Source organism: Pseudonaja textilis, chromosome 1 (assembly GCF_049901715.1).
Source record: "Pseudonaja textilis isolate UNSWEBS1 chromosome 1, rPseTex1.2, whole genome shotgun sequence".
Taxonomy (NCBI): domain Eukaryota; kingdom Metazoa; phylum Chordata; class Lepidosauria; order Squamata; family Elapidae; genus Pseudonaja; species Pseudonaja textilis.
Window position 1 is genome coordinate 40,571,605 of NC_141990.1, and position 21,893 is coordinate 40,593,497.

At 37.5% G+C, this 21,893-nt stretch overlaps 1 protein-coding gene across 3 annotated transcripts; it reads right to left on the bottom strand.

Annotated features, from left to right (window-relative positions):
- Nucleotides 1-1,843: 1,843 nt before the first annotated feature.
- On the bottom strand, nucleotides 1,844-20,804 carry SOCS5 (suppressor of cytokine signaling 5). Of its 3 annotated transcripts, none has more exons than XM_087932194.1 (2): nucleotides 20,067-20,804; nucleotides 1,844-6,543 (listed from the first exon to the last, which is right to left on the bottom strand). In XM_087932194.1, the coding sequence occupies exon 2, from the start codon at nucleotides 6,529-6,531 to the stop codon at nucleotides 4,948-4,950; it is 1,584 nt and encodes a 527-aa protein (XP_087788320.1). In that variant the 5' UTR covers nucleotides 6,532-6,543; nucleotides 20,067-20,804; the 3' UTR covers nucleotides 1,844-4,947. The 3 variants fall into 3 exon arrangements, with proteins under 3 accessions (XP_087788320.1, XP_026551651.1, XP_026551650.1); XM_026695866.2 differs by having other exon boundaries at nucleotides 20,495-20,803; XM_026695865.2 differs by having other exon boundaries at nucleotides 20,367-20,801.
- Nucleotides 20,805-21,893: the final 1,089 nt, after the last annotated feature.

A 21,893-nucleotide genomic window follows, 5' to 3' on the forward strand; every position in this document is an offset into this window, starting at 1 on the left:
CATACGGATTTTGATCACACGACCACGAGGATGCAGCAATAGTCGTTAAGTGTGAAAAATGGTCGTAGGTCACTTTTTTCAGTGCTGTTGTAACTTTGAACTGTGACACCCAATTACAACATGAACTGTTGTAATTCGAGGACTACCTGTACATGGAGAAGCCTACTTGAAGTGGAGTCAGTTACCTAGCATCTTGGGTACCCACTTGCAAAAAATCCCAATTTGCTTCTGCATGCAAACAAATTGAACTTCTTTCTCTGCATTAACACATTTTGTTCAAAGATACCTAATGAATTTCCCAGATTCTCCAACTTTCCATCTTGGCAACAACTCCAATTATAATCACCATTTTAATACTTAAGATGTCAATAGGTACCTTTCTGCTGCTGTTGCAATGTCATTAAACGTGCTTTCCCTTACGCCCTGTAGATTGCTATGAAGTTATTCTGGGCTTGGAGAATATTCTACACCATTCAGAGAAAAGTTCTTAATAAAACTGCTTAGTGGGAGAGCAAATCATTGTCTTTCATTGGGCCACTGACTCCTGATTATCAAAATAAAAATGTATAGCAAATTAATGAGCTCTTCTGTATTTTTAAATCAGACATCAAATGTAGAGTTCCTTTGCCTGATCATTTTTCAACGATTAGGAAGATAGTTTGTTTCAGACGAGACAATATTCCTTCTGAAGGAAAATATGTATATTTTGGGGGCTGTAGTTGATTCTGTCACTGGAGCTCACATGATGGCAAGTGGCAAGGGAGCTCACAGCCAACATAGCTGGCTCTATCAGCTATGATACTATGTAGACTGATACAGACCAGGTTCAGTAATCTCATTAGGGTATGTCATAATAAGGACCTCATTTTCACAGATGAAATTAGCTTTCCAAAGAAGACCATCCATTTGGATTAGCGGTCTCCAATCTATCAACGTGATGGGTTCTCCCCACCCCTACCCACTATATCTACCTGTGTCAATTAGAACAGCTCAACTTGGTGCTTTGTGTGGCTTCAACGAACTGAGTCATTGTTCAAAACTGGAACTGGGTCTATATAATTTCTTTATTGCAATGGACAGTGCACTGGGGTCCTGTTGAACTTAGTGGGGGTCCTGCAATGAGTACAGAACACTTTAATCCAATTATTAGATAGGACCTTTGGGCCTGAAAGTACTAGACTGGCTATTTGTAAGCTATCAAGCCCAAGTTAAGGTACTGACATTGCCATATCCAACACCACCTTGCCCACCCAAGAGGCAAATGTAACTCTTACAGTGTAAGTCAGGAGGAGCGTTTCTTGGTGGGCTTGTTTTAAATCACAAAAAGTGTGCCTCTTTATCCAAATGTCTCCAACTGCAATACGTTTGTTTTAATTTTTGTATTTAGGTTAGATGGTTTTATTGACATAAAATTTTACCTAGATCGCTCTGCCAAGTTTTGAAACACATAAATATCAGCAATAATATATGACATACACAGATAGTACATGTGCATGTATATAGAAACAAATAAACAGATACATATAATTACCTATTTCAGAGTGCAAGCCTGCCTGTTTGAATAAAAAGAAGTTCCATTATAGTGGGGCTTAATTTTTAGTTTCAATTCCTTCACTATTTCACAAATGCTCCTCTATCAATAAAACTAGGAGAGGTTGTATTGAGCAATGCAGTTCAGTGGCACTATTATGCAGATGGTGTCCAATTGTATTATACCTGTACATCTAAGCCTGAGAAAACTACTCAAATTCTGGAGACCTAATAGTTACTTGCCTCCTTACCATGAACTCTGTAGGTGGTATTTGCTTCCAGATTTTACCACTTTCCCTAATATTGCCAGCTGTTTTAAGGATAATTTCAGCATGTGTTGTCTTTATTTGAGTATTTGTTCTGAAGAAATATATGTACAACAAAAAAGCAAGGTTATTATTCTTGGACACTGATGCCATATTTGAAAAGGAACTTGATTTCAAACACGTTGGGGCTATTAAAAAGAAAAGGTCTCTATTAGTCAATCTGTCTCAAAAAAACAGAAGTAATAACAAGCATCACTAAATAGTATAAAATCCAGGTCATATGCACTGTATTAACAAGTCAAACAGAAACATAAGTAAGGTTTATCGGTAAAAGCATTTAAAACTATATCACTAGGATCTCACAGTAATATTGCCAGAAATTCACAGTAGAAATTATTCTGAATAGAATAAGAAATAAAAAATATTGGTTTTAAAATTCAGAACTTCAGAATTTATATATCATTCCAGTTTCAACTCAACTGATTATTTCTTTTTCTGATGCAATATAAAATAAATATTAATTATCTGGAAGAATATGAAATTTCCAGTTGTTAAAAATGGAGCCAGTAGTTTTTTTAAATGAAATGAACAAAATGACAAAAAATAACCCATCTTATTTTAAAAGTGCTACAGATTACTTTGAAGGGTAAAATCTCTCAACTCTCAAAGACATTATCTCAAGGAAGGGAATCCTACATTTCTGCAGCAACCATTCAGCTGCAAATTATTTACAAGTTTTGTCTGGTCTGTATCCTGTCTCTCCTCCAAAAACTCAAAATAATACAACCTATATTGTCTCATCACAACCATGGAACAAGTTAGCTTGTCTAACAAATCTATATTGATTTATTAAATTTATTTGCTGCCTATTTTACCATGGGACTACTCTAGGCAGCTTACAATTATAAAACAGAGAAATAAAAAGTGTAAACACATCAGTAGCAAAGTAATGGAATATATAGCTGCAAGTAGATTTGACCCTGTTTCCAAGGTCTAAAAATGTTAATAGCACCAAGAAGTGTTATGCAAATATAAAAGAGTAATTGTACAAGAATAAAATTGAAAATATTGTACTTTATTTGCACACACGCACACAAAAAGCTGTAACAAGGCACACCAAGCAGAAAAACACATATGTGGATAAACTGGTTACTGTTGGCATATATAACTTTCTTGTATATGCAGCTTTGAAGTTTGTTGCCTCACATTTGCTGCCATTGAAAAGAATATACTGTCCCAACTGGTTAAGAAACTAAGAAAACTATCCACTGATACAAGACACATAAGCAAAACTAAGAGACTCTGTATTCCAATACAAATTTTAGTGCAAACACAGCTAGAACAAAACAAGATATGTTCTATTCCCAAAGAAAAAAAAGCAAAAGAACAAGTTTTCCAAAGTATTTCACTTAAGGAAGAACACAATATGCAAATTATAAAAAAGCTGCTATACAATTTACAAATACAATTGTTCTGATGCATCAAATAGGCATCAGAGGAAAACAGAAGTGGGATAGAATATTAATTGTTCTGGATCAGTCTAAAGCTATAACTAAGCTAGAAGATATTGCAGCTTGTAACAGATATGTAAAAATACTTTCTGAAGAAGTAAAAAATCAGAGTGGTAAGCTTTTTGTTTATATCTGACAACCCATTCAAATTGAAATAAATTAAATGGTTCATAAGATCCCAATTAATTTTCTACCAACTGAAGTGCATAACCCACATTTGAATAAACTTTTTTCTTTAGTACTAGCATCCTCAGAAACAATGCTTTTACAAATAATGGGCATAAGGTTAGGCTGTTAAGAGTCCCTTTAATTACTAAATGCAGTAATCTGTAGCAGTATTCTATTTTGAAAAACAGAAATTTGGACCAAGGTTGTGTTAGCCTGTTTATAATCCAACCCAGATTAAAATGGCCTTGATCACCATGATCAGAAAATATAAATAAAAAGCAAGATCTAGTACAGATATTTTTCAGTGTTACACTAAGTTTCCACAAGCTTCTTAAGCAGAACTTGCAGATCAGACAAAGACCTTCAGAGTTAATACAAATTCCAACTGTTAATTCAAGAAAGTTCATCTTAACCACTATATTTGTTGCAGTGATTGATTAATTAGAAGCTACTGGGTTTTTAAAAAATACCTAAGTGTTAATTTAGAAGAAGCAGAGTGAAGATGATCCTGATTAATGAAACAACTTATGGCATATGGACTTATCTGAACAAGCATTGCTCCTTTGCTGTACTGATAGGTAAACTTCCCTTGCATTCATGAAACACTAGAGCCCCCCCCCCCCCAAAGCTTTTGGGCATCAGGGACTGGTGGAGGGTGGTTTTTCCACGGGCTGGCAGGACGTGGTTTTGCGCACTGCCTGGATCCTGCTTGTGTGCGGATGGAGTTTCACTTGCTTGCATGGCACAGTGCCGGTCTGTGGTCTTGGATTGGGGACCTCTTTACTAGATTATAAATTTCATCTACCGCCAATATATCTGAAGGTATTTTTTTCCTCTGTTTTAGAACTTTTTATTTATATTCATTTTTGGCAAATTTAATTATCTAATTATTTCCATGATTAATCTATTAAAATATTTTATTTTGGGGACAATCCTGGAACCAAATATTGGTACAGTGATGCATGTGATTTAAAAATATCGAAATGAGATGTAATAGTGATTTCCCCTGTTACCTATGATTTTTCCTCTTAAAATAGTTTTGATATAAAAAGTGGCATAGGAGATAGTGAACTATGAAAAGCAGTATTTTTTAAATTGAGAATGCAGTTATATGGAGTCAATTTTTGGTATCAAAGTGCTCATATTAATCAAGAAGAAAAGAGCTAGCAAGCTATTTTGTGAATTATGAAACTGAATAGAATTTAAAAGTTAATGCCCAATAGTTGTGTTATATTAATATTGTAATAGAAAGTAGACATATTTTGTAACCGGCAAATTAAAATGGATGAAAAATGTGATTTTGTGTTCTGTTCATGTTTCAAGAGGTATTCACAATTAACTGGAGGCAGCATCATAAACACAATAAGCTCAAAGTACATTAAAAGCTGAACACTGATGTGCTTCACGTGGTATACTGTAACACATACACAAAAAAATCACAATGTGAGTTTACTAGGGATTCTGAACTCTGTTCACTTTGCCTTAATTGGTTCCCGCTCCAACCATCGTACTCTAACCTTTTGCTTATAATGATATTCCTTCAGAAAGTCTTGCAACATTGTTGGCAAAGGAAGACAATCAATCCCATCATATGAAGTATACCTGCAAATGACTGCCCGGCAGATATATTGCAAGCTGAAAGGAAAAGTCCTATTTAGAGAAACTGTAAGTAGCGGTTCAAAAAACATGCAAGAAATTGGATCTTTGTAGTGTTCCAGAAGTCCTGTTACAGTAGAGGAGTGAAACACACAGGGATCATGAGCATCAAAACTGAAGTTGTGATTCCACTGCTCGATGCGTGCATGTAAAGACCGGTTGTAACGGCGGAAGCTCACGGAGAAGAGGTAGTCTTCTTGAGCAGAGTCCCTGAGCAAAAAAGTGCCTTCAGGTTTTCCTTCTAGAAGTGCTTCTGCTTCATAACGGTCCATCACACCCCAGTAACAGGGATTACTAGTAATCTGAAGTAAATCTGGCACTAGGCAGTGAATATAATCAATCTGAGTATGCACTTTCCAAGCTCCTTGTCTGCTGATGTGGCTATGGCTCTCACCAGATATTTGGCGCTGCTTTTGTCTACGTGACTGCAAGCAGAGAGTAGTTGTGTCTTCCTCTAAATCACAACTTCCTTGTGTTGTTGAATTGCAGTCTCCCATCAGTTCAGACATGCCAGGGGGCAGCTTTGGCCCTAATTTATATAATGGGTTAACCTGTGCAGTAGCTTCAAAAGTATGTATCTGAGCATTGGGAGGAGGATCCACACCTTCTTCTATACTGAGCCTTCGTCTCTCTCTCAGCCTATCTTCCTCATCTTCTGTGGAAGCCAAGGAGGAGTCAAATGCATCAAAAATAGCAGAATGTGGGCTCACTGGTGCTGTGTGCTGCTTAATTAAATGCCACTTTTGGGCCAGATCTGATCCAGCAGGAAAAGGACATTTTTCTAACATTAGTTCAGAAAGATGGATCTTCCTTTTGTTGGAAAAAAGAGGCTTAGATTGTTTGCAGTATGTTCTCATAGGGAAACATAAGCCTACAGTTTCCTGCAATCTTTGCCTCAGAGAACGATTTCCTATGGTTCTGCTCGAGATGCTATCTGTATCGTTAACTGAGCTCACACCGTATCTTCTTTCCCTCCTTTGCAAGTGAGAACAGCCAAATCTTATATCACTTTCCAATGAGCTCTGGGTTTTTGTAGAGCAGGAATGTTTCTTTTTCCCACCCCATGGAGCATGTCTTGAGTAGGAATCTCTTCGTGCAAATTTAGCTCCTGAGGCAACATTCAAGTCAATCTCTTTCTCAATGCTTATTTCAACAATCTGAGGGATTTCTGTGGCACAGTTTTGATTCTTTCTTGAAAAGCCTTTTGAAGTATTTAGATTCAGTTGCAAAGGACTGCTTGGTTGCTGCTGAGTTGGACCAGGCATACAAACACTTTTATCTCTAACAGATGCACTACTGGAATTTATGTCCACATTTTCATTTCTATTTCCACCTTCAGGATTAAAGAGACTTTGGCATCTGTACTTGAAGCTGTTCCACATTTTCCCAACTTTACCCATGGATTATGTTACCTATATCACAAAGACAGAAAGACAATTAATTTAGGAAAGTCACTTACTGAATAAAGAATAAATAGCTGAATACTTAATTCATGAATAAAATTAAAGTAATTCATCTCACTTTCAGTTTATAATTTAAACATCAATAAAATATTAAGCAACTGAAATAATTATGTTACTTTAACACAAATCAGCTACATTACTTTAATTGGGAAGAGCACTAATTTTTCCTCCCACTGTTCCATACTTTACTACTGTTTCCATATGTCTAACATATGACTGTAAATAAATAAATAATTCCAAATGGGTGCAGTTTTACATTTAAATTGACGAGACATATCATAAGGACCATAGGATTAAAAAAAAGTCTGCCTTCATATACAGCATGTACTTCCAAGAGCTCATGATTATGTTGCAGAAAAGGGTTAATAATTAGAACTACTAAAATAAGCAGCAGTAATTGTACACATGCCCAACTAGCCAGTATCTGCCTCAGTCAGATATATAAATATCATGTTGCCAGGTACAGACACAAGATACGTATTATTATTATCTTTGTCACTTGTCAATTTTTGGGTGACGATAGCAGAAAGTTTCCAAATGACAAGAGGAGGAATTTAGTACAAATGGTTAGGTCTAATTTTACTACTGGAGTGCAGTTGGTTTTCATGTTAGTATGCAGTTTAAGATGGGTATATTCCAGATGAATGTAAGATTTCAAGTCCTCCCTCAAGAACGTAAGCATGTCATATAGAATTTAGATGTGACAGGCTTTGAACATCTACATCTCTCTCTCTCTGTTTCTGTATATGTGAATGCGTGTGCAAAATTTAGACAGAAAGTCCAACACTGATCCCTCAGTACTTTATTTTTATTGGTAATGACAGAAATATTGATACAAAAATTTCAGTATAAAAATATGCTCATATGCTTTAAGAATTACTTTGACTAATCACAGCTATCAAGCTATTAATCATTAGAGTTGAATTTTCAGTTTGATTTCAATGGTAAAAATATATTTATACTAAAGATATTTATAATGACTTTTAGATTGAGTAACCCATTCACTTGACAGGTCTATTAATAAAATATTTCATACTAATTAACTACAAAATTTTCTATTAAAAATAAGTGTAGACAATTCTGGATCACTGGACAATTTAAAAAGCTCCCTGAAAACCCACTGATGGAGCTTAAATCTGCAATAGTCCTAAAAGATAACTATAAGCAAAACCCTGTAAAAAGTGTTCTATTCATCTGTAAGTACATTAAAGCAAGAATTCTGAATGATGACCCACAGAGTGGTTGGTGATCTGAGGAGTTGGCTGATCATTTGAGCAGCCTGCCTGCTTTTTCTCCCAGCTGCTGCTTAACATCAAAAGGCTACTAAATATATACCTCTTTTCTAATATTAGTTTTCCAGGTAAGTAATTTTTATGGTTGCCATTAAAATCATAGAACACTTTGAAAGACTAGAATTTATTTTCAGTTCACAAGTATTATTAGCAATACTTTGCTTAACACCAACCTACAGTATCAATATATCATGCATACTAATTATGTGCTGTTGTATTCCACCATACTGATTAACATGTTTCATCTAAGGAGCAAGTAGGAAAGATACGAATACACATTTGCTACTATGTATTCTGTGTTAGTTAGTTATTCCATCAGAAATTTTGTCCGTGAAATACTGAAATATGAAGAGTTGGACTTGAATATTTCAAGTTTCTTAGATTGCAACTTGAAAGGTAATCTTCAATACAATGTTCCTAAACATACTTCCAGGCCCTAACACTTAACAATTCTTCAACATTAACCTTCAGTTAATATGAGCTCTCCATTCATACAGTTTAGTTTAAAAAGAGAAAAGTCTCTTGTCTATAGAGATTCTCAGTCGTCCAGATCATGGTTGCCCCAAAGGTGCTTTTTCAAGAGGCAACTGGACTTTCTGGTTTTTCTTTGTAGACATTTCGCTTCTCATCCAAGAAGCTTCTTCAGCAAGAGCTGCTGAGAAGTGAAACATCTTCAAAGAAAAACCAGAAAGTCCAGTTGCCTCTTGGAAAAGCATCTTTGAGAGAAAAATCTTTTTTTTAAAAAAAAAAGTTGTTGCCAACGTATCAACAGAAACAAAACAAAATGAAATACAATATACAAGCATAATACAGTGAAATAAATGGCATTTCCTATGCTAGTGTCAATTGTCAGTGGTCCACAAATTTTCTATCTACACTCAATATGACAATTTTAAGAAGACTGGAAATCACTCACAGAGTTGCTATTCCATGTCTCCTTATCCTTTTTGTTGCTTGGTCACATTTTCAATTCAAGCCTTCTTCCATCCTCCTTCTCTCCTCCAGATCACTCCTGGCCATTTTTTAACCTCTTCCCACCACACTGAGTCACTTCCAATCTCCCAAGGCTATCATGATGTCATCCCTATATCTCCATTCTTATAGAACAATACAAATGATGTTATTTGTGCCATTTCAATTTGGGTTGCCCATCAAAACTTCAAAATAAAGCAGTTTTTTTTCCAGCTGTCTGTTGCTTTTACTTTCCAGTAATGTCTCTGAATACATTTGGGATCAAATGTTCTAAGAAATAAAGGCTAGTATTTCATCCTGGAAAAAATTCTTCATTCAATCATAACTATTATGACTGAAAATAAAATAAACTAGGCATATCATACATGAAATGCCAGAATAATTTTGGGTTGAATGGGGAAGGAGTCCCTGTGTGCATTAAAGTTTCTACTGCCAATTTATGGAATAATTAGACTCCCATATAAAAGAACCAAGTACTGCACAGTGGAGTGAGCTCCTGTTCCTGCCCCAGCTCCTGCCCACCTAGCAATTAGAAAGCATGCAAATCCAAGTAGATTAGTAGGTGGAAAGATAACTTGGCATATAGCCATGCTGGCCACATGATCATGGAAAATGTCTTCAACACTGGCTCCCTCGGCCAAGAAATGGAGATGAGATCTACACCCTAAAATCAGACACGACTGGACAGGGAAACCTTTACCTTTATAAAGTGAACTAGAATATAAGTAAGAGAAAATAGAATCTCCTTGCCATATTTATTCATGTCATACTCATTTATAATGGCACTCAACCAGACCATTTGTTTAAAGTAGTGGAGTTGCATTATTTTCTAATGTATGTGTTATTAAGCTATTCATTACTAAGCAATTCAACCATCAAATATTCATGATCATGCACAGGCAAAAATTAGTATCTCAGACAAAGCCAAATTTAGATAACAACCACAATGCACATAATCAATACAGTTCTCAGAGATCACATTTAAAACAAGAAAGCCAGGAGAAGCTGCAATCATGTACCAAACAGCCACTGCAAAATAATTTATGACCTTGTTTCTACCCGAAGAATGGTACCTTTAAGATGCTTCACATGGGAAAGAACACCAACTGCAAAACAATAGTAATTACTGTATTCAGGGTAACAGAAATATCTATTACTTAAACTAAGCTATAAGCAAACCTGACATTATGATCCTGAGCCTATTTAGAGCAAGTCTTACATAATTTAACAGGGTGTTCTGAACACTGAATGCACAGAAGTAGTTAATTCATTCAAACTTTGTTGAATATGTATCCACAGGGCAGCTTTACTCAACAAATTTTTATTTCCAGGTAACTATATATTGTATCCAAAATCTATTTTATTGATGAACTCATCATATGAATGCAAGAATGACAAACCATTCTTTTCTCATTGCTGAAAAAAATGGGCAAAGTTCTAAGATTTGTATGAATGAGAAAAAATACAGGGAATCAATTTTAGAATAATTCAACTTCTCGGCATATTTTTTTTGTCCTGATTCTCCTTTTTGGGTGTGTGTTCTGCTGATACAGGTACACACATACAAATACGGACACAAAAATGTGGCAATGTGGCACATCTGCCCTTTTATCACGGAAAAAGGAATTTTCAAAGGTTTTTCAGTCAGTGTTGACAATCTTAAGGATGCTGAGCTTTACTGAAATCTATGTCTATTTTATTCTTTTCAGATGCAGAGCTAGCATACTATGAAATAAAGTACCACCATCAGCCATCATCTTGATTTCCCAGAATACTTCCAGACTCCACATAAACTAGTAGTTTGTTATAGTATGGTTTGTTTAGAAATATATAAATCTGTCTAACAAATGTCAAAAATAAATATGGTAAACAGCATCTTAAGGATTCTAAAGGGAATGCATGCTTCCTGATAAATGAAGACCACCTTCATATGTACTGAGAAATACAAACAGAAACATACTGAATATAGATGTAAAAGTATTTTTACAATAAACCTTCAATTTAATGGACAATGGAGAGGATATGCAAGTGGGCAATAAGGCCAGTGTAGCTGGGTTAGGGATGGTTGCTGCCAGGAGAGGGAGACTTACTGAAGAGACTTACAAACTTCCAGTTTTCTCATTGACTTTGCTTGAGGGAAGGTTGCAAATGGTGATCATGTGACTGTGGAATGCTGCAACCCTATTAAGTACAACCCAGATTGCAATCATGTGACTGTATGGGTATTGGGATGGCCGGAACGTTGAGGACCAGTCACAAGGCCCCCTTGTTCAGTGCTGTCGTAACAGTCACTGAGTATGTGGTTGTTAACCAAGGATTACTTGTACATCTTTTCTGTTAGAGATGAATGATACTCTTTTTCCAATTTCTGAAAGCTTTAGAGCCAATCAACCTTAAAGCAATGTCCTCTACCTTTTATTAATATAGTTGCCAAAGATTGCAAGAACGTACACATTATCACTGCATTAGGCTCATCATCATAGACAAATTTAACGCAATTGCAATTTAAAAATTTTTAATTTTAAAATTGTTTAAAGACCACCAACTTTCATGTACACCATGGTGCTCATGATTACCTAGTGATAACTTAATTTAAATATTAGTTTATTTAAATAAATCTTCAAAACAAGCTTAGCCACTAGTGACTTAAATGAATGCTTCCATGCCAGGTTTCTTAACATGTAAGAAAATGCTTTGTATGCATATGTTTAAAAAATACAAATATATTCTCACTGGAATTATTGTGTTCAATGGGGCTTTTTCTTAGATAGTGGCAGAATTTAAAATGTTCACAATTTTTAAAACTCCTTGTTCAAATATTTTAATATGAAAAGCTTCAAACAACTAATTTTCTGGCACAGTCAATACTTTAATTTTTAATAAATTCTAGCATATGTATATTACTGGGAAAATGATTTCAATTATCACAGAATTCTACACTGAAATTTAATAGAAAAGTTTATTTACCTAAATATATTTGCCATTATAGGGATTAATAAAGCCTGAATAGTGACATTTTCTTGCTGAAAAGTATCCATTATTATTAAGTGATTAAGTAATATAGCACTAGAACTTCCAAGTGCCCAATTCATACAATTCTGTTAATTTTTAAAATTTAGATAGGCACCAGTGTTCAGAGTACTGAGTAGAAATCTTTCCCAATAAGCATTGCAACCATTTTAAAAACAAATCAGGCCATTTGCCCGAAACTGAAACTATTTTATTTATATATTTGAAAAAACATATCTTTTTCAACTTGTCAAAAAGATGGTTTAAATCTAAAAGTAACCGGTGTCAATTTTAAAAATTGCTTATAGGCTTAAAAATGAAGTTTGATTGTTATAGTTACTAATTAAGTAAGTACTGGTACCAGTGATACTATGCCTTATTGTTAATTTATTTCAATTATATTTTCAGCTAGATAACCATTTAAACCAGGGGTGTCAAACTCAAGGTCTGAGGCCAGATCCGTCCCGTGGGGTGCTTAAATCCGTCCTATGGGGCTGGCCTGGAAATATCAAGGGACCGGCCTGTGGTGTCTCTGGTGGCTAAAACAGGCCACATGTGGCCTTCCTGCGCCTCTTTTCTCTCTCCATGGCCTCCTGCAGCACTCTGCTGGCCAAAAATGGGCCAAAAAAAGTAGCCCAAAACAGCCTGAAAAACTGACCCAAAACAACCCGAAAACAGGCCACGAAGCCCATTTTCAGCTGGAGAGTGCTGCAGGAGGCCATGGAAAGCAAAAACGAGGCACAGGGGGGCCGCACACAGACCCTCTGTGCCACGTTTTGGCTGGCAGGGTGCTGCAGGAGGCATCAGTCCCACCCCCACCCCCCAGGTGGTCCACAGTGCAGAACTACAATGCTGATCCAGCCCTTGAAGAAATCCAGTTTGACAACCCTGAAATAAACAAAAACTTTCTGCTTACATTGTTCAATTTGTCCCTCAATCCTTTGAATTCTTTGTTCCCTTCCTGCTTTTTCTCTACTCAAGTCTTCCTTACTTTTAGCTTTCCAAGTTTCAGCTGTTATAAAATCTGACCAAAAAAGACCAACGGGAAGAGAACCAATTTAAGAAAATAAAAAGCTCAGCAAATTTCTGCTCTCCAGCTTATGCATCAGAAGACAAAAGGTTTGTGTTTTTCAGTGAGAATCCCTTCCCTATCAGCATTTAAGGGTAAAACATTTGGTTTGACTTCTTATCAAAATAAATATGTAAAATTGGGAAAGGAGATGAGTGGTTAAGATGGTGGAGTGTGTGGAAGCTTTGGAGCAATTGTTCTTGTAACTGTATGCTGTGTGAGCTGTATGCTGCATGCGCAGTTCAAGGGATGTTTTTGGAGTGGCATTTGCCTGAAGGGAAGTTGAAATTGCTGAAGCTGGATTGCTTGGCTCAATTTGGATTTTTAGACTGGAGAATTGTTCTGAAAGATGGCAGGGCATGCTGTTTTATGGTGCTGACCACGCGTACTATGCCAATCATGTTTGCCATGTTTGTGAGCTACATGGTTTTTAAAAAATGTAGCGACAGACTGGTCTAGCTGTTCCTGAGTGATCTGCTATTGAAAGAACCTGTTTAGGCTGCTTTATGGAGGAGTGGGCTGGAGGCCAAGCTAAGATGGAAGATGTTTAGGGAGCTCATGATCTGTTTGTTGTGGGATGCTGTGGCTTTGGAAGTGGAGACAGTGCCAGGCAGAGGGGAAGTTGCAGTACTGAGAACTCCCCTACCCTGCCATAGACCTTTTTATCTAATTAATGATTTAATCACTGATGAGAGGTTCTTCCTGACATGGTATCACTGAGACCAGATTGGGCCAAGAAGGGGAGCTAGTCCATTTGCAGATATGCCGAGCAGGTTTTGGGCATGTAATGAGATGGGGCAGGAGTGGTGAATGTCATCTAGGAATCTCTTACAGCCTTCGGGAGCACTGCACTACAGGTCATCAGATGTGAGACTCTGTTCATTAAGTTGTGCTCTAGGAATCAGCCAGAATTGCAGCTGTTGTACCAGCCTCCCTGCAAAACACTAACTTTCCTGCTTGAGCTTCTTGACTACATTTCTGGGCTGGCAGTTGAGTTCTCCAAATTTGGAAAATTCAATCTGCCTTCTCTAGGAATGGGTTCTGAAGTGGCTCAGGGATGCATGGTCACCATAATGACAATGGGTCTATCCCAGATCAACCGAGCCTGACATGGGACAATAGCCAATGCCACACACTGGATCTGGTGTAGCAATGGCTATTTGCTATTGGGGGATCTTTTGGTGTCTCCCTTGTTATGATCAGATGACATCTGATTACCATGGGTTTCTTCAGCTCTACTACCCACTGCAGGTAGGCTGGACCCATTAGATGGGGAGACTGTTTTTATATATTAATTTTGTTTGTAAGCCACCCAAGTCACACTTTTGTGAGGTGGGCAGCCATACAAATGTGAAAGATAGATAAGGCCAGGCAAGGTGAGGGGAAGCAAGGCGAGATGAGATAAAGTGTGTGAGTTGCCAAGCAAACAAAATGTGGTCAGGAAACCACTGGGCCATGGTGACAGTTTTTCAAATGAGTTTTACAGGTCCTATAGCACCTATTCCAAGGCCATCATAATTCTGAATGGTTATAAAATGACCAGTCATAAGTCAAGAATTATCTGTAATAAATAAAATTCAATTACTACCATAATTCTGACCTAGTACTTAATCAAATTCACAAAAAAATCTCTATAAACAAATATGTTTGTTAACACTATGTAAGGGCCCAATTTTTCCATTTTTTGCAAAATAAATAAATAAACCACAGAATTGCATATTTAAGAATCATATAATCATATATAAGCAGACTGAAGGTTTCTGATAGCGGATTAAAATGATTGCATTGTTTCCCATTATCTAAAGTAGCTAAAATAATATTTAATTAACATTAAGGCATGATCGCATAATAATTGCAAAAACAGCACTCCGTGATTAAAATTACCAACTGGATGCCACTTGGAACCAATAAGTTACCAACAATACATTTTAAAAATATTTTCTAATATCTATAATTTCTAATATCATTTTTTAAAATGCAACTATAGCATGCTACAAATCCTCAATCTCCAATATTACATTTTATTCCAAGAATGCCTATAAGCTAAAAAGAGAACTGGCCATCTAGAAAGTATATGTAATTATGTCATAGGAGCATGAATGAGTTCAAAGACTTAGTTTACTATTGCTCTGCCTGCGAGATGTGGTTTGACGTGCACACCTCAATTCTAAATTATGTACCTTCATGATCTTTTTAGATTGTTCTTTGTTTCTATCACAAAGATCCAAACTTCAAAATTTAAACTATGAGGAAGACTATGTATATACTGTATTACCAAGTATCAAAAAAGGAAAATCTGATTTTAACAAGAATCATCTATAAAATATATTGGGGGGGAATTTAAACATTCCTTAAAGGAAGGAAGGAAGGGAGGGAGGGAGGGAGGGAGGGAGGGAGGGAGAGAGGGAGATGCAACATTTTAAACAGATAATCCAGAAGGGGACTGCTTATGTTCTTATGTGGGGACATCAATCAACTTTGTGAGTTAAAAAAAATCAAAATTCCCAAATTGGGTAATACATTTATTAGGACTAACCAAAATAAAACAATAAAGTGTGCAAGTTTTAAAGTTCTAGGATTTGTCTCTTGGCTATATTTTGTTAAATATTAAAAACAGTCTGGAGGTTAATTACTTGAATTTAGAAGCTAGAGCAAATTTTCTTTTTTCTTAATTGTTTCTTTTCAGCATGTTGAAACAACATACTATTCTATACTTAAGAACCCTTCGAACTGCATAACTGAAGTTTGTCCATCACTTCCTTCAACACTATAATTAGTATAGATATGACCTTAACATTAACCAAAAAGTTTTTTTTCTGTTCTCTTTTCTTCTAACCTACTTTCTTAATTAACCAATCAAAGTGACATATTATCAACTGTGGATTCTTCATGCTTATTTAGAATTAAGTCTGTTTCGACATTTTTCCCTAGGTTATAGTATTAGGATTACAGTCGTGCACAAATAAGTCTGAGTGCTTGTTAGGGCTTTAGTTTTACACAGAACTACAATGCAGCATAGTTCTGCACATTTAAAGAATCAGCATTTATCCTGGCTATTTTTGAATGCATGCATTTATCACCTATGAAAACTGAATATTGTAAAATTAATAATTTATCTAGCAGGTACAGAACTCAGCAACACCAAAATAGTAAGATGTGCAGCTGAGTCAACTGAGGACAAAACTTCCTCAACCCATCTGCCTGGCATTACTAGTGAAATGCTGGCACTTAACCACTTTGGCTCTAAATCTATTACTAGCAAGTTGGAAACTGTGACCTCTCTTACAATGTGTTAGACTGCGAAAAAGCAATTTCAAGGCCAAAATGTGTTTTGAAACACCTTAGAGCAGCTGCATCTTTCCTGGGGTTTGTATAGCTATCCTCTGCAATTGGCAAGTGATCCTATAGAAAGGCAAGTCTGATCTTATTTATTAATCAATGTAAAATATATTCTTAACCACTGTACAGGTACATATGCTCTGAATCATCTTTTGTCCTTTGAATCTTGGTTGCTGTAAATCCCTACTATACATTACAATAAATCCATTTTATATGCTACATATATTATGTAATATGTTAGATATAATACAAAATGTTTCTTGGTCATACTCAAACCTTCCTTGTTGCACATCTATATTCAAAATATCAGAATGAATTCTTATCCCTAAAGTTGCTGACAAAACTACTTGAGTTTAGAAGATAGTGGTTTTATACAAAAAAAGTATGATTCTTTGTGAAACCAAGTAGCATGCAGGCAATTATCAAGTATAAATTCAAGAGTCTGATGTTATATTTGAATGAAGCCTAAACACTTAACTGTTTTTTTTCAATTTCTATTAAAAAAGTAGACTGCTAATAAAATCTGAAATCTAAATTGTGATTGTTTTAGTATTTGAATTGAAGCATTCGTGTGACCATAACAAATGGTGATTAAGAAATATCCCAATAAAATAAAATAAAATCACATTTTTTCTCTCCAGAATTACCAAACAATATTTTTCTCTCCAGAATTACCACCTGATTTTCCAATATAAATATTAAACTTGTTTTAGTTAACATTGTAATATTTGCATCTCATGGATTCACTCAGTTAATTGCAGTATTTCTAGAACTGGTTTTATCTATGAATTATCTATCTGTATGTCATTGTAAGAACTAAGGGGAAAGTACAATTTTTACTATGTAAAGCAAGTCTAAATTTTCAGCAATCTAATTTCCATAATTCAAACAATGTTAACTCTCCTTTCAGTAGCTTTCCTGTACCTCAAAACCAATTAGTATTAAGTTCAGCAATAACAGCATGTAATCTTCAGTTCCTTTAATCTTTTTTGTGGTACCAAGAGTAAATTTTTTGACACATTGTAAAATTTAGTTTCATGTTCCACTATTTCAAGGTGGAAAGTACATGAAAACTACAGTATAACCACAAAACAAATTATCTGTAAAAACTTAAAAACTCCATACCTCCCATTTTGCATCTTTCATTACTTTGCCCACCATAGACATAACCATCCATAAAAACCTGAAGTGTTGCTCATAAATCATAGATTATACTTAATTTAGTCTAAAAATGCTGATTTGCAAGATAAGCAAAACATCAAACTTGTCATCTGTTGCTATTCTCAGTTTCTAATATTTCCTTTATATTTTTTATCCTAGAAATATGCTTTAATACAGTGGTCACCAATCGGTGGGCCGGGGACCACTGGTAGTCCGTGAGAAAATTTTGGTGGTCCGGAAAGAAATGTTCTCCCCCCCAAGCAATTAATCTAGGATGCACAGGAACACAAGGCTGCGCTGCCCACATGGCCCGCCCAACCTCAGCCCCCCACCCTTCGGCCAAGCGCAAACCTTACCTTGAGTAGAGCCACATGAGCTGGACCTGGAAGGTAAGTCCAATGGCAGGGGAGGGAAATCCGCCCCGGGGTGGCTTGTTGACATTGGTGGGAAAGTCGGTCCTATATTCCAGAGCTGTAGTAGTCACAAGACTGGCTCTTTGGTCATCCCGGAGCAACTCCTCCAGTCCATGGCAGGCCGGTGTAACTGGGTGGAGAAGCAGCTGCTCTGGGATGACCAAAGGGCCAGTTCTGTGACTACTGAAGCTCTGGAATATGGGACCGACTTTGCCACCGACGTCAGCAAGTCACCGTTAGTCAATTCATATTAGTGGTCCACGGGATTTAAAATTATGAGTTTGGTGGTTCCTGAGGTCCAAAAGGTTGACGACCCCTGCTTTAATACATCACCACATGATCAATCCAGTGAGATTGTTCTGTGTAAAAATCTTTATGTCTGTATTGTAACCTTAGTTGGCTCAACTAAGTTCTATCTCTTCAGCCAAGGATTTTATAATGGATTGTACCTGTTACTATAGAGAAAGGCAAGAAGGAGATTCTAATATTATTCAATGAATATTTTATACGTTTCTAAACTTTTTATCAATTCATATCTGTATCCTCAAAATAAATTAAAAATCAGAACAGGTAATATTGAGCAAGATAGACCAATGTTTAGGAAACAGTTTCATGTCTACAGATGTAAATAAATCACAGTGAAATTAAAGAGCCTAGTTTAGACTTGGCTTAGAAATCTTGATTTGTAGTAAGATTTGAAAAACAATTTTATTATATAAATTGGAGATTCCAAAACTAAAAGGGAAAATTATCAGCATTTATGAAGACAATAACGGTAAGTCAATGCACAAGAGCACAGAACTTCTGATTAACTGAATCAGAAGTTCTATGCTCGGACTCTTTAGGGACCAGATTTTCTCCAGGATGATCTATCCTTAACCTGGTCCATTAGCTCAAAGGTGCTGCTCGTCATCCTCCTTCTTCTCTTTCCTTCTACCATTCCAGCACTAGATCTTTCTATAGAGAGCTAGGTTTTCACATAATGTGTGAAAGTAACATAATTTGAGCTTGGTCATTTGTGTAATGTAATGGGAGAAAGACCTCGTGAAACTAGGCAAAGAAATGAGACCAAAGCAGCATCAGATAAAAGGCCTGAAGTAGGAATGTGAAGGGGGCAAGAGGCCCACAATGGACCCTACCTAGTTTCTTGGGCTGTAAAGGAGACAAGGTAATTTCAGACTTCCAAGATTTGGCTAATACAGCTTTTCAGTAAATTAGAATTAGCTCATCTGGTTGTGTTTCAGGTCTACTTCAGAAGGCTGACAGTTTTGCCTTAAGTGAGAGTTCTGGGTTGATTTGTTCAACGATTCGCTTGTTTGTTTTCTTGACTGTCCATTCTTAAGTATGTATTTAGTAGTATCTTTACTGAACTTAGATACAGTATTTGCCATCCATTCAAAACAATTCTATGAGACAGATTGACCTTCATCTTTGGCACGGGAAAGATTATTATCTAAAGAACTGAGCTGATTCCAATATATCCAAAACTGTACTCAGTAATGCAATACAGATAAAAACATGCAACTTCATTTGCCTACATACAACAATTGTAGACTGAAGGAACAATCAATGACCATAACATCACCAGTTTAAGTTTACACACATACACCTTTGCCCATCTATCATACATAGAACAGCTTCCAGGTACTGTACAACATTAAGTTTAGTGGCATAACACTTTCGAAGCTATGAATAACTGAACCACTTAAAGGGAAACCCTGTCCATCAGAAAAAGGTGCTAGCAAATCTGTAACAGAACTCTACTGATTACTGAAATCTGAAGGAAAAAAAAATCAGTTCAATAGACATAGACCATTAAGGCCATGAAACAAAATCTTCTATCATCAATAAAGATAAAATGCTGAAAAAAAAATTTCTATGCAAACATTCAATATGCTATTTAATTCATCTTTAGCCCCAGCTGCCCACTACACTGAACTTTAAGGCACCCATCTGCTAAAGCTTTAACTTGCAAAATGATGAAGGAATTCCTAGTGCTTAGAGCCATACATTTCAGTTTTCCTTCCCAGTTAAGATGATGGTTAAAATTATTAATTTATCGTTTCTCTCCTTGAAGTCGCAATGCCTTTACAAGATTTAGCCGAGAAAGCTAGAACAAGAATTTACGACCTGGCTTTCCGAGCTCTCCAGACCCAACATATATAAAGAATAAAAATGAAAATAAAAAAAGGACTTCAAAGAAGAAATACTGCATACCGTATTTAGCTACTTAGATAAATCTCCCCAAGGAATCCGGAAAACTACTCATTTCGCAGCCCTCCAACTGGGCTTTACGGAATAAAATCGAGCGTACATTTCACTCCCTCATTTTGCGGGTCATCCTCCTGTCGTCCCCTTTCCTTAAATTCCGGGGGCGGGAAGCGGCAGCCGAGGAATGTCACTCGCTTCCCCCCCGCCCCCCTTGACGACGGGCTTTTCAAAGAAAAAAGGGGCCGGGAAGGAAAGCTTCCCTCCTCTCCCAGCTGCTCAGCTCAGAAGCTAACCAGATTCACCCACCTAAGCTGCGGCTGCACACACTGTCGGAGGTAGCAACTGGAGGCGCGGACCTGCAAGGCCAGCGCATCTCTCTCCCCTCCTCGTTTCTCTCAGCGCTGCACCAGCTCCCTCCTGGGTCCCGGCATTACCTCGCGGCGTCTCCGCTCAAGCTCCCTCCTCCGCCCCTTGCCGCGAAGATAATGCGGACCCCTTCCTCGCGCGGCCTGACCAGCAGTCCCGCCTCAGGCCCAAAAACCGAGCGCGCACCACCAGCACACTGACGGGGGAGGGTGGAGGAGTGACAGCGGCACAGCCAATCGCACAAAGCGGCCCCCTCACTCCTTCGTCCAACCGTTACTCTCGGTAGCGGGGAACGGTGCAGCCTCAGCGCAGCCTATAGCAACGCGGGCCCCTCATCATTCCCCCGTTAGAAACCGGAGAGCCAATCCTAGCGAAGATATAGAAGCCACTCCCAGAGGCTGGCCACATTTCTCTTTCTCTCTTGTCAGCCGCGTCAGTGAGCCTTGAGGGCGGGATCCCCGGCAGTAGAACGGAGACTAGCGGGGCGGCCATCTTGAAACAGGGAAGACGGTTGACGGTTTGGCATGACGGGGCAGGCAAGAGAGAGAGAGAGAGAGAGAGAGAGAGAGAGGGGCCTTCTGGAGATACAGTAGTAGTCATGGTAACGCGACGTGTGCAAATGTCAGCGCCTTCAGCGAAGTGAGCTATCATCCTGCAACAATACCCGCGAACACTTTTTCACGTTTTTGTTTTGCAAGCTCTACGGAAGACGGTGACATTCAGTCTCAGATTGACCTGAGGGTTTCAAAAAAAAAAAAAAAAAAAGGCAAGCAGCAAATGGAGTCGACGAGGGTGTTGCCGTTTCCTAGCAAAAATAGGCCCCCAGTGAATTTAACGAAGCTGAGGAAATCGCGACGAAAACGGCCTCACCGCGCAGGCGTCTTAGCAGGAGCGCGGCGCTCTATTAGCATAAAGCCCGTGATGCGTTGCGAATAGGACTAGAAAGGAAAAACCCGTTTCTTTAACCCCGGCAAACGTCTCCCTTTGGGGTTGGCATCCAGAAAAGCTCGGTACCGAACTCGTGCTGTGAAAGATCCTGGGAGCAAGAAGTCGCTATAACCTAAGGAAAGGTCACTTGCTGGGTAAAGGTTCACGAGTGGGTTTCATCTTTTGGGTGGCTCACAGGGCTGTTCTCGAGCGGACGGCGATGTTCCCGATTAATGCTGGGGTCTATTGAGATCCGTGTTCTGTTGAGAACGTGGTATTTGCTTTTTTAAGAGAAAAGCATTCTCTTCTTTGTAAAGGTGGATTTTTTTCCTGTTTCCCCCCAAAAAATCTGATTACTGTGTTATTTGTGCGTTGATTTTCCAAAGCCCAGAAAACTCAAATCACAAAATATGAAGGTAGTGTTTTTCCTAGAGCAGACAATGCGGAGGTCCACAAGTGTGAAAAATCTTTTAGTTCTGTTACAATACAACCACCTTTCCCAAAGTTGCGTTGTTCATATGTGTTAATTTTGGTGTTTTG

Excerpts from the sequence above, each read along its gene's own strand:
- SOCS5 (XM_087932194.1), bottom strand. The coding sequence starts at position 6,531 with ATGGGTAAAGTTGGGAAAATGTGGAACAGCTTCAAGTACAGATGCCAA.